General features: G+C 38.1%; 1 protein-coding gene across 12 annotated transcripts in view; it reads left to right on the forward strand.

The window, feature by feature from the left end:
* Positions 1–13,656, forward strand: part of CHD9 (chromodomain helicase DNA binding protein 9) — a 102,670-nt gene that overhangs the window by 67,455 nt on the left and 21,559 nt on the right. For 11 of the 12 annotated variants that reach the window (XM_060787993.2, XM_060787998.2, XM_060787995.2 and 8 more), the window contains 7 exons: positions 1,977–2,172; positions 4,915–5,082; positions 7,041–7,220; positions 8,007–8,117; positions 8,358–8,554; positions 9,971–10,170; positions 11,355–11,514. In XM_060787993.2, coding sequence (XP_060643976.2) covers positions 1,977–2,172; positions 4,915–5,082; positions 7,041–7,220; positions 8,007–8,117; positions 8,358–8,554; positions 9,971–10,170; positions 11,355–11,514 — 1,212 coding nt within the window. The remainder of the gene's footprint in view (positions 1–1,976; positions 2,173–4,914; positions 5,083–7,040; positions 7,221–8,006; positions 8,118–8,357; positions 8,555–9,970; positions 10,171–11,354; positions 11,515–13,656) is intronic. The other variant, XM_060787996.2, reaches the window with a different exon arrangement.

Genomic DNA, 13,656 nt, shown 5'->3' on the forward strand with positions numbered 1-13,656 from the left:
TGAACTGGCTCGACGCTGCCCTTTGATTTGGATTGTTAATGCTGATGTATTGCATATGTTACAAAATGCATGACTCCGGGAGCATGGCTGCCTGCCAAATGCCTGAGGGCTACTGGATTATATCTACTGTGCAGTTTTATGGCTGATTAGCAAGGAAGAAAATGTTTGACAAGTTTAGCTCTCGAACAAATGGCAGCACTACTTTGTAACCTGCTTATCACACAGAGACACACGACTATTAACATTCTAGGAAAAGTATTGTACTCACACACATATGTGTGTATATATATGCTTATGTGTATATACTAAGCATATGTGATTCATAAAAAATGGTTCAAAAGTACTTACATAGCTGGGAGCGCTGGTGCTTCATTTCTAAAGTGTTTCTAAAGTATACTTAGGGAAAAATCTGTTACTATAATGACAGTAATGAAATTTTGTTACTATTTTGTTACACTAATTGAGCATAATTAAATTACTATAATTGGGGAAACTTCAGGGGCTCATTTCTCCCTCGTTTTTAAAGCTATTGGAGTGAAACTTGCTACAGTGGTTAGCCTGCCAAATTTCAGAACATTTCACTTGTCCGCGGATTTTGGGGGAATGTTCAAACTTTTTATTAACATTTTTTAAAAAAATACAAGAGGTAGCTCCTTGAATTTTCTATTCAATGACACAAGATAACAGGGGATCACTCTCCCCAACATTCATAAATACTCACACATCTACTGATTTTAAGGAATATTTTTAAAGTTTTGATTTAATAAACTATTTAGGGAGGGATGAATCTCTCTTCCCTCTCCTGATTGATGCTTTCTGATTCTGATGCATAATATGAAATGTAGTTTAGGGCAGAGCCTTTTGAATTTTTTGGCATAGGGCTCCTCCCCTTCCCAAAATAAATTTCCCAAATTCTGTGCTGTTCCCAAAATGCAATGCTCCCTGTCTTTATGCTGAGAAGCTATTAATTTGCAGCGAGAGGAATGGCAAAGGAGGCAGGTAGCTTTTCTTATGCTTCCTTTCACTTGCTTAGCTTGCTTTCTTGCCTTACACTGCATGAAATTGACTGGATGAAACTGACTTTGGGAGCCTTCTGAGCTTTACAAATGTAAAACAAAAAAGTATTGGATGAATTTCGATTCTTAAGTTTTTGGTGTGGGCCACCCAAACTTTTCAGATGTGGTTTCCAACTTAGAAAACTTCTGATTTTCTTACAAACTCCAACTCATCAGAATTTTTTGCACACCTCTAGTTTATACATGAACTAATCAGGCTGATACAAGACCCCTTATACAAAAAGGACACCTAATTTTAATTCACCTGGGACAACGCACATTGAACAATATTATATACACATTTTGGAAGGAATTGAGCTTAGTAGGATGTGACTAGTTTTACAGTGCATAATTATTAAGAAGAAAGCCTTCAACACAATGGGATTTGCATCCAAACATATAGGATTACAGCCTGAGTAATTATGACTGTTTTTCATAATTGTAATTATAAATGGAAGGAAGATGCATCTCTTCCTAAAATGCACTGTGGGAACCAACTCATAGCTTCTTGGTCAGACAAGAAACAATTACTTATTCTTATCTGCTTATGACTGTATCTGAACTTTTTTTGTGAGAACTTATGGTGCAATGCTTTGTGTACAATTCCATTTATTGTCTTTTGAATGGCAAAAAAATCACCTGGTAGTCACTAGCTATAGTAGTCTGTGACAGATGCCATTTTAAAATCACAATTATCTGGCCTATGAATCTCAAAGTGCAGGTTTCAACATTTAGTGTTGGGAGAGTTCAGATTTGATCTCTTACACAACAATATCAGAAGGATATTGTTATGTATCCAAACTTCTAACATCCAAAGAAGTGATCGGTTTGCCTATATCTTGCTTCCATTAACAACGTAATTCTCAAACATGAGTTAAATGCCAAGGATTTGCCTTAATAGTTTCCTTCTACAATCCAAAGGTACCTGTATGAGCGCATTGATGGAAGAGTGAGAGGAAACCTGCGGCAAGCTGCCATCGATCGATTCAGCAAGCCAGACTCTGATCGCTTTGTCTTCCTTCTTTGCACCAGAGCTGGTGGATTGGGCATTAATTTGACTGCGGCTGATACTTGTATAATTTTTGATTCTGATTGGAATCCTCAGAATGATTTGCAGGTAAATCGGCTTGATCAAATACACTTTCTGCTGTAGGGCAGAAATACATACGAGAGATCTGTAGATGAGATTATTTACAGTAAGCAGGTATGAACAAGCGGGATTGCAAGCTAAATGGTTCATGCAAGGACACACGCTCTCAAGCTAAATTGTATGCAGGCCATTTCAGGCTTTATGAATAAACAAGTTACTGCAGGTAATGAGTAAGTCAGGCTGGTAGCTATCACTGACCAAAGAGGCACAGGGATATTGGAAGGCCATGCATATTCCCAACAGCTTTTTGTTTGTTTGTTTATTGTTTTCCCCAAAATATATGTTTTGTTCCCTCTGGATTCTAACATAAACACCGTTCTGGGGGAATTAGGACCCTTTTGGGACTTCCCTAGGCTGTTTTAGGCCATGAGGGGCTTTTTAAAAAAGAAAAGAAAGCTGTTGAAATGAAGTGGGGGCATTCTAAGGGTGGAAAATGGCGATGGGGGAGCATAATGATATTCTATTTATACTTATATATATGCAACCTTTTTGCCAGCCTGGGAGTAAAGCTGGTTTACTTCTGTTAAAAGCAGCATAACTAAAAATACATCAGTTTAAAGCAGGGGTTCTTAAACTAAGGCCTGAAGGCCGGATACGGCCCTCCGAGGTCATTTAACCGGCCCTCGCTCTGGGTCAACCTAAGTCTGAAACGACTTGAAAGCACACAACAACAAGAACAATCCTATCTCATCAGCCAAAAGCAGGCCCACACTTCCCATTGAAATACTAACAAATTTATATTTGTTAAAATTGTTCTATATTTTAATTATTGTATTGTTTTTAAGTGGGGGTTTTTTTGCACTACAAATAAGATATGTACAGTGTGCACAGGAATTCATTCATATTTTTTTTCAAATTATAATCTGGCCCTCCAACAGTTTGAGGGACTGTGACCTGGCCCTCTTTTTAAAAAGTGTGAGGATCCCTGGTTTAAAGTATCACTAAAATATTTTTTTTGAATATATCCTTTTGACTGCACTTTCTCCACTGCTGAAATAATAGATTTGCTTTTGCAGTCTGAACGTGTGTCTGCCTTTGAGTTGCCTTTCAACTTATGGTGACCCCACACATTTTTCTTAGGCAAATAATGCTCAAAGAGGGTTTTGCCAGTTCCTTCCTCTGAAATATGTAGCCTGCAGCACCTGCCAGTTCTTTAGCAGTTTCTTATCCCATCCAAATACTAACTAGGACTGACCTAACTTAACTTCCAATGATCGAGCAGGATATAGGACAGGCATTCTCCAGCTGTTTGGGACTTCAACTCCCAGAATTCCTGACAATTGAACAAGCTCGTTAGGGCTTCTGGGAGTTGGAGGCCCAAACAGCTGGAGGGCTGCAGTTTGAAGATGCCTGATATAGCATATATTGCCTGGTTCCTTTATCCAACAAACTAAAGGGAGAAAGCACGGTTGTAAGGATGTGGTAACTAGATACTCTGGGTTTCTGTCAACTCAGAGAAGAAATAATCACAGGCTTTCTTTAGCTTGATTTGTTGGAGCTTTTCTCTGCAGGGTTGGGAGGAAGCCTGAAGCTTTTCAATTTTGCCAAAAGCTCACTTAGCGCTTGTTACACCAAACAAAAGTATGGATTCCTATCATTTGTCATGGACGTGTTTATAAAATGCATATAATTATAGTCTGTGGATAAATTTCAATTTTCTTATATTCTGCTTTTCAGAAAAAGCTTAATTTATATTTTTACCTTTATAACAGATGTGTAGTTATTATGGGCTGTTCAAAATTAGTTTAGAACAATAGAAATCAATTCTCCACATTTCATTAGGTGTTGTAGTCCAGTCTTTGGTTGTGCCTGTATCTGATCCTATTGGGGATTCTGAGCCTATTAGGTAGATTATTACAATGGGGGTTCTGGGCCTGCAGACCAGCAAGAGAATCAGGACATTTTAAGCCCTGAGGATGAGAGCTTTCTGTCCCAGGGAGGCCGCATTCCAGAAAGGTAGTTTCCTAGAGATGCAAGGTCAGAGCCAGAAATGAGCTCAGGGGTTGATGATGCAAGGGAGGAAGATGCAACTCCAGGTGGAAGGCTAATGAGCAGCAGTTAGATAAGAGATTGATGTTCCATCAACATAGAATTTCTCATGAGGCAGTTCAAAGGTCAAGTTGTGTATTAGTCAAGAAGACCTTATCAACTTTTGAAGGGAAATGGCACAGCTTTCTATCTATATTAGAGACAGCAGCAGATCATTTCCTCAGTCCAGGCAATGTTGATTTTGGAGTACAGAACTCTTGCCAAGTCAAGTCTTCCAAGGGATCTCTAGTTTCAGGTTTTTTTGTGTTTATATTTCTTGTGTTCATGTTTCAAATACCTAAGGCCTGTTCCTGTATTGCATGTTTGGATTTATCTTGCTTTTGTATTCCTGGTTTTTGATGCATTTCATGTACTCTGAACTCTGAGGATTATTCTTGTTTTTTGGACATTGATTTTTAACACTATTTTGCTGGATTGCTTTTTTATATATATTCTTCAAGTAAACCGCTTTGCTATTTTACCTTAGACTGGATTGTATGTTAAGTACAGAGGTGATTCTCAGCCTTGGAGTGCAACATTAGGTTTATTCTAGTGGAACGGATTTAGCTCGATTCATTTATAAAATGTCAATTTCAAGAGTGCAATAGGAGGTTTTTTAGAGCGAATCTACAGCTATGATATTTGTATTGAATGTGGCTGATTTGCATCTCTTTTTCTTAGGCTCAAGCTCGATGTCATAGGATTGGTCAAAACAAAGCCGTCAAAGTCTACAGGCTGATTACCCGGAACTCTTACGAAAGAGAAATGTTTGACAGAGCAAGTCTGAAGCTTGGCTTGGATAAGGCCGTTTTGCAGAGCATGAGTGGAAGAGACAATAGTGTTGGTGGCGTATGTACCTTCTTTACCCCCTCCCTCCACAATTTATTTTGAGAAATAGGGCCCAGATTGTTATAACTATGTAAATTTGCAGACATAATTCCTGAGAAAAAGAGGACATCTTAAAACCTTAGCCTGAAGAACATGATAGAGTTTACCCAACTCTCTGTTTCCCCATCAGGCCCCTACCATCTTGTTCCAATTGAAGCGAAGTTATTTGAATAGGAATGTTGGTTGTGTTAGAAATAGAATATTAGATTTGTGCAAAAAATTGTAAGAGGGTCTTAAGTCATAATAACTTTGTAAGATCCATACTTACGACCCGCATTATGAAGACCACGCAGCACTGTCCCTGCCATACAAATGAATGAACTCCGTAACTGTTGTATACCTCAATAGGTCAGCTTATTCTTTCAGTGCAACAAACTCTATTGGGCAGTGCAGGCAAACATGTTAGGTCACCTATCCTCAGCCTAACAGGACCGAGGGCTAAGGAAAAGGGAGGAGTTGTTCCTGGGTTTTCCAATGAATATAGCAGCCACGAGGGTTTGCTTGCCATTGCAAGGTGAGTGTGGTGGGAGAGAGGAGGGCAGCTAGTAGGCAGGCAGGAAGGAAGGAAGCAAAGCAGTGAACGAATAGCTTTAAGCTTAAGCTTAGCGTTAGCGAGCATAGCACGTGACTAGCAGCTGAATATGTCTGCTCAGGAAGGTTTTTCTTGCAAGGGATTCCTTTTAGGATTGCTACAGCCAGGCTTAGGATTTTTAATGTTCATTTTCTTTTCACGTGCATGTGTGTTTGTGTTTACGAGGTGGAGGTCCATCTATGATTCATTTCGGGGGTTTCCCTTTTATATTGTTTAATTTTATTATTATTTTTATTTGCAAAACTTTTTAAAAAATCGTAAAAAACAGTGAATGAGCGAAATATTCTGAAACTTGGGAGGCTTAGAGTGGTAAATGTGTGCTACAATTGTAGCAAGTTCCATTGCAAAAGCCCTAAAACTGAGGCGGGGGGGGGAGCCCTGTTAGTGTACCCATTGGCACAAATGGGCAACTAACTTAACGAAAAGGTAACGGAATTTTTGGAACTCTGTAATAGATCTGACACAGTCCCCTTGAACATTTTTCCCAAAACACATTAGAATTTAATGGGGGTCGCACAAATTTCATTAAGACAAACAAAGCAGGTTTTTTTTTAGTCGTGAACACCCTTACAGTATATGTACATTTGGGACTCTGAATTCTGCTTCTGGGTGTATGATTGAAGGCAAGTCTTCAAAATACAGCTTGGGAATACTTGATTACAATCAGATTATTAATGTTATTATTTGTACTTTGCTTTTTTTCTCTAAAAAGAGATGTATGTGATACCTGATTACAGGGGGAAAAACACTGATGTCAGTACTTATAGAATTGCTAATTTGACAAATTCTATATGTTAAAAATGGAACAATGCAAGTCTATTTTTTATGTTTTATGGCAAATGGTGCATATAATTGATCAATAAACGGTAGCCCTTGTGTGACTAGGGCCCCTTCCACACAGCTGAATAAAATCCCACATTTTCTGCTTTGAACTGTAATATATGGCGGTGTGTCCGCAGATAACCCAGTTCAAAGTAGATATTGTGGGATTTTCTGCCTTGATATTCTGGGTTATATAGCTGTGTGGAGGTGTCTGCAGATAACCCAGTTCAAAGTAGATATTGTGGAATGTTCTGCCTTGATATTCTGGGTTATATTGCAGTGTGTAAGGGCCCTCAGGCCCCTTCTACTCAACTGAATAAAATCTCACATTTTCTGCTTTGAACTGGAATATATGATAGTGTGGATTCAGATAATCCAGTTCAAAGCAGATATTGTGGGATTTTCTGCCTTGATATTCTGGGTTATATGGCTGTGTGGAAGGGCCTTAAGACAGTCAACAAGACCATTTCATGAGCATCCTTTTTCAAACTCTTATTATCTGCAGATCCAACAGCTATCCAAAAAAGAAATAGAGGACTTGCTTCGAAGAGGGGCATACGGTGCCATCATGGATGAAGAGGACGAGGGCTCTAAATTCTGCGAAGAAGATATTGATCAGATCTTACAGCGTCGCACAAAAACTATCACGATTGAATCAGAGGGGAGGGGTTCCACCTTTGCGAAGGTATTTACAGTTTGTGACTACTGTATATACTCGAATATAAGCCTAGTTTTTCAGCCCCTTTTTTTAGGCTGAAAAAGCTCCCCTCGGCTTATACTCGAGTCAAGGTTATTTATTATTTTACTCTGTTATTAGTATTATTTTTATTTCATGTATTATTTTACTCTCTTTAGTATTATTACATTTATAGTATTTTACCCTATTATTATTATTACATTTATTATTTTACTTTATTATTATTGCATTTCCATTATTTTACTTTATTATTATTATTATTACATTTATTATTTTACTCTATTATTGTTGGAAGGATACGTAAGTACATTTACATTGAAGAAGGTTAGAATAATGATTTAATCAGAGTTGGGCAGTCTTATCTCAAATTACAGTTTTATGTAAATATTCAAAAATATTTCACCTCCTGATGCCTCAATTAATTTAATTTTATTGGTATCTATTTAATTTTGAAATTTACCTGTAGTGGCTGCATTTCCCACCCTCAGCTTATACTCGAGTCAATATGTTTTCCCAGTTTTTTGTGGTAAAATTAGGTGCCTCGGCTCATATTCGGGTCGGCTTATACTTGAGTATATACGGTAGTTTGTTTTTTATTTATACCACATTAATACAGAATATTGAAGATGGTTTTACTTAGATGTGTTCTGCATTCCAACCTCTTTACCTTGAATATGTCATGTTTATTTATGTAGCGTTTGGACAGAAATCTAGATATCTTACCTTTCTTTAAACTGAATTTAAGTCTTACCGGCGCACTCTATGTTGTTACAGGCTAGTTTTGTTGCTTCTGGAAACAGGACAGACATTTCTTTAGATGATCCAAACTTCTGGCAGAAATGGGCCAAAAAAGCAGAAATAGACCTTGATACCATCAGTGGTAGAGTAAGTATGTGTTTATGTGTTTGTAGTATTGAACCTGCAAGTTAATGTTCATCCCTTTAGGAGTCTTAGTTGATTATTTAGTAAGTAAAGCTGTGTTGACCAAATATTCATTGCAATAAAATAAAGTTCTCCAGATATCAGTATCTTCACTGACATTGCTACTTTTGATAGCTTAATGCTTGCTTTCTACTTTGAAAATATTTAATTCTGTTCTCCCAAATATTGGTTATATTTATATAGAACAGCCTGGTTATCGACACTCCCAGGATTAGAAAGCAGACAAGACCTTTTAGCGCCACAAAGGATGAGCTTGCAGAGTTGTCCGACATTGAAAGTGAAGGGGATGAAAAGCCCAAACTTCGGAGGCCTTGTGACCGCTCCAACGGATACGGAAGAACAGAATGCTTTCGAGTGGAGAAAAATCTACTAGTTTATGGGTAAAAATGCCTTTACCTTCTAAGTTAAGTTAGAAAAAAATTACCTTTTCTCTATGGCTCATGCCTCATTTTGTACTGATTTCTGAGAGTGATATAGTGTTGTTGTTTTGGTTTGGTTTTTTCTGTGTCAGGAGCAACTTGAGAAACTGCAAGTCGTTTCTAGTGTGAGAGAATTGGCCATCTGCAAGGATGTTGCCCAGGGGACGCCCGGATGTTTTGCCATCCTTGTGAGAGGCTTCTTTCATGTCCCCACATGGGGAGCTGGAGCTGACAGAGGGAGCTCAACCCGCTCTCCCTGGATTTGAAACGCTGACCTGTCAATCAGCAGTCCTGCCAGCACAAGGCTTTAACCCATTGTGCCACCGGGGGCTCTGATATAGTGTTAATGATTGTTGTTACAATGCATTGCTTTGTGATGATAGAGCAAAATGGGAAAAGTACTGTATAATTAGCAGATTTTACAATCAGATTATATATGAAAATATGAAATTTCTCTCAAAATATTTGAGAAAAATTGCAGAATAGGGAGTCATTTTACTTTATGAATGATCCCATTAGAAAATGTATAAGGATATGGGTGAACTACGACTCCCATCATCCTGGGTCCCATTTCCCCCCTCCCAAATTCCGCCAGAAATTAAAGGTGGTTATGTTGGGTCTGTGTTCTGAGTTTGGTCCTGATCCATTGTTGGTGTGGGTCACAGCCCTCTCTGGATATGAGTGAACTACAGCTCCCATCATTCAGGGTCAATCCCCCCAAACTCCACCAGTATTTTAAGTTGGTCATGGTGACTAGTTAAATACATATTTTGAATAGATAGATAGAAGATAATATTTAGAATTTTAGTTATAAAGTTGCAAAATATGTCATAGTAAGTATAAGTAATTAAAACAGCAGTCAGATTTTGGCAGTCCTTAGATAATTTATAGCTAAATAAACTTATCAGATATCAAACTAATGTCTATTTGCATAAATTGTGGTTTTATTTCTTATACTTGTGTGTAAAACGTGATACGCACACAATATGACAACAACCCCTCCTAATTTTTGAGTGAAATACACTAACTAGTTATCATAGTGACAAAAAATATATGTACACTTAAGAAATCTGGGGTAGGGAACCTACGATATTTCAGATTTTGTTGGACTATACCTCACGCAGACCTATATCCCAGAATATCAAGGCAGAAAATCCCACATTGTGTGAGTGTGGACTCAGATAGCCCAGTTCAAAGTAGATATTGTGGGATTTTCTGCCTTGATATTCTGGGATATAGGGCTGTGTAGAAGGACCCCAAGTCTCTTAATTGTGTATTGTGCTATCACGGCTTGGGATCAAACCAGTGCACCAGTCTTTGTAAGGATTATGGCAGTTTTGTTCAAAATGTTGAGGCAAAGTGTTGAATTTAAACCAGGTGGGGTCGTTGGAGGGAGATTTTGTCCCACGGACGCTTCAAGAGGCAACTGAACGAACAGGATGTGGAAATAATCTGCCGAGCCCTTCTAGCGTATTGCCTTGTTCACTACCGAGGAGATGAAAAAATCAAAAGTTTTATATGGGATCTAATTACACCAACTGAGGACGGGCAAACACGAGAGCTACAGAACCACCTAGGTAAGCATCCAAGCCAATAATCTTAGCTAAAGTTGACTTAAAGCGAATTAATGTTAGGGTAAAGGCAGTCTTGAAAATTACTAAGACTATGCCCGATGAGATAGATTGAGGCCAAAGATCATAACATACGTATTTGTTTGTGGCCTTTGTGACTCAAAATTCAAAGTGCTGGTCTTGACCTATAAAGACCTATATGGTTCCGGCCCAGCGTACTTGTCCGAACACATCTCCCTCTACATCCCACCTCGCAGTTTAAGATCATCCGGGGAGGCCCTGCTCTCGGTTCTGGTAGCCTCGCAAGTAGCGGGGACGAGGGACAGGGTCTTCTCGGCGGTGGCCCCACGCCTATGGAACTCACTCCTCAGTGAGATGAAGTCAGCATCTTCCCTCCTTTCTTTTAGGAAGAAAGTTAAATCATGGTTCTGGAGCCAGGCCTTTGGACAGCAAGCATGACAGCACTTTTGATCAGATGGGAATTGGCTATATGAATTGTTGACAATGTTTCAATGGGATTTTAATCTGTTGATGTTTTATTCACTATTTAAAATCAATGTTTTATTTGTTATAGTGTTTTATCTTGTGGCATTGAATTGTTGCCAGTGTAAGCCACCCTGAGTCCCCCCTCGGGGGTTGAGAAAGGCGGGTTAGAAATATTCGAAATAATAATAATAATAATAATAATAATAATAATAATAATAATAATTTGAATCATACTCGCCTGCATATCCCAGTTTCAGAAACTTCTGTAATGTAAGTGATATTTTAGGCAAAAACTTCATTGTTGACAGTATTAAGAAATCATTCTTTAGACTTGTGAGCTTCAGAAGACAAATTGGCTTCTGAAAGGGATAAAATAGAATTCTTTATATTTTCCATTCTTATTCTGTTTAGTGACCAATTTTTGATCAAAGTTTTGAGAAGAAAATCAGTGAAGGCAGGCCTTGAGTTCAATGACAGAGCAAAAAGAAAAGCTTATGTAGTCTCTACTCAGTTCGAAGCTGTATATGTCTTGTGTTTGAGAAAGGGAAGAGAATCATGCATCTATAGTCGTTTAATTTTATTGCTTGAATTCTTTACTACTTCCAAGTTCTAGGGGGAAGCAATCTCTTCAAAATGCAAGAATCATATTTTGAAACAAGGCTTTAATCAAAAATGCTTAAACATTGGATATTTATTTTGCACAGGCTTGTCAGCCCCTGTCCCCCGGGGTCGTAAAGGAAAGAAAGTTAAGACTCAGGCCAGCACTTTTGACATACATAAAGCAGAATGGCTTCGGAAATATAATCCAGAGCATTTGTTGCAAGATGACGGCTATAAAAAACACATAAAACACCACTGCAATAAGTAAGTAGCTGTATAAATAACTTGGTTTAGCAGAAGCTTGTGAAAATCTGTTGGGAGTGTGGTTTCAGAATACGCCTGCAAGAAGTACAAATAAATTACCTTACTAAAAGCTAATAGGCTTCGGCAACATTGACCTAAATAAGATGCAGTGCACTACAAATCTCATTCTGTACTTGGTATTTATAAACAGGGAGTCTCCAAGTAACAAACAAGAAAGGTTCTGTAGGTTTGTTATTTTTTTTGTTATACATTGTTTATTTTACAGCAGATACATATTATTCAATACAACCTACCATACTTTAACTTTTGGTATTTACTGTTATTTTTCTGCTTATACTTATTATACTTATACTTACTATCTATCCCTCACCACTGCACTCCCCTTCCCTCTCTCAAGCCACAGCTTTTACATATCATCTGTCCAAAATTTCAATTCTTTTTGTGGAGGTAACTTTCCTTCTTTCTTTTTAAATTCTTTTCCAATAATTTTTCTCCATACATCATCAAAATCACTTTGTTTCCATATACCTCTTTTAACTTTTAATATGCATGTCAGCTTATCATTTATTGCCAAGTTCCATACTTCCTTGCATCACTCTTCTATTTGTATATTTATTTCCCTTTTCCAATTCCTTGCTATAAGCAGTCTTTCTATTGCTAATAAGTTTGTTATCGCATCTTTAACTCCTTTTTTCAATTGTTTACTATTATATAATGCTAATAAAGCTATACTAGGACTTCTTTCTATTTTAATGTTCATGATATCCTCTATTTCTCTAAATACTTCCCCCCCCAAAATTGTTCACATATTTGCATTGCCACCACATATGCATATATGTTCCTGATTCTTGGCATCCTCTCCAGCAGTAGTTTTTATTTATATTTGCTATTCTTACTGGTGTTAGGTACCATTTCCATATTAACTTATAGTAATTTTCTTTAACCCATATTGATAATTTTTTTAGATGTCTTTGTCTCCATAATTGTTGCCACTCTGTTTCATTTATTTTTATTCCTAAATCTTCTTCCCAGATCTCCTTGAGGATGTTGTTTTTTGTTTTTCCTTTCTTTATTTCAATTATTATCTTATATACTTTACTAGTTATTCCTTTCAAATTTTCATGCTCCTCTATACCCCTTCTGTAGGTTCGTTATTAAGCTGAATTTGTATGTAAGCCAGAACAGGTACATTTTTAAGTGCAACTCCAGCCATAGATAGATAGAAGCATATAAGCTTTGGATAGCTTAGGGAAGGGATAAAACTCTTGCAATGCTTCCTTTGCTGTCTGTGCCCCATTTCAGGAAATTTCCCCTCACTTTCTGTTCCTATGATAATTTAATTTTGAAAAATTTGGCTTGTTGTGGAAACAAGGATTAGAGATAAAGCTTCAGTGGAAATATCTTTTCCCCATGATAATAACTCTTTCAGGAGTGAATTTCCCTTCCGAGGAGTAGATTTCCCTCACTTCCTGTTGTCTCCATCCCATTCTTAATTATGGGTCATTTGTAAGTCAGATGTTTGTAACTCGGGGACTGCCTATGGTAGAATCATAGAGTTGGAAGAGACCTCATGGGCCATCCAGTCCAACCCCATTCTGCCAAGAAGCAGGAATATTGCATTCAAATCACCTCTGACAGATGGCCATCCAGCCTCTGTTTAAAAGCTTCCAAAGAAGGAGCCTCCACCACACTCCGTGGCAGAGAGTTCCACTGCTGAACCACTCTCACTGTCAGGAAGTTCTTTCTAATGTTCAGATGGAATCTCCTTTCTTGTAGTTTTAAGCCATTGTTCCGTGACCTAGTCTCCAGGGAAGCAGAAAACAAGCTTGCTCCCTCCTTCCTATGACTTCCTCTCACGTATTTATACATGGCAATCATGTCTCCTCTCAGCCTTCTCTTCTTCAGGCTAAACATGCCCAGCTCTTTAAGTCACTCCTCATAGGGCTTGTCTCTTGGTGGTCATATCTTGTGGATATATATTCTCAAGAGAGTGGGGAGAGAGCGGGATGGATCTGTGGCTTTTTAAATGTCTGCTATTCATTTAGGAAAAAACTGCATCTGGCAGGAACCTCAGAATGGCATCCCCACCTGTCTTCTTCAAAGCCCCAAAAACTAGTGTGGAGGGGACATATACCCTTGCAC

This window comes from Anolis sagrei, chromosome 8, assembly GCF_037176765.1.
Source record: "Anolis sagrei isolate rAnoSag1 chromosome 8, rAnoSag1.mat, whole genome shotgun sequence".
Taxonomy (NCBI): domain Eukaryota; kingdom Metazoa; phylum Chordata; class Lepidosauria; order Squamata; family Dactyloidae; genus Anolis; species Anolis sagrei.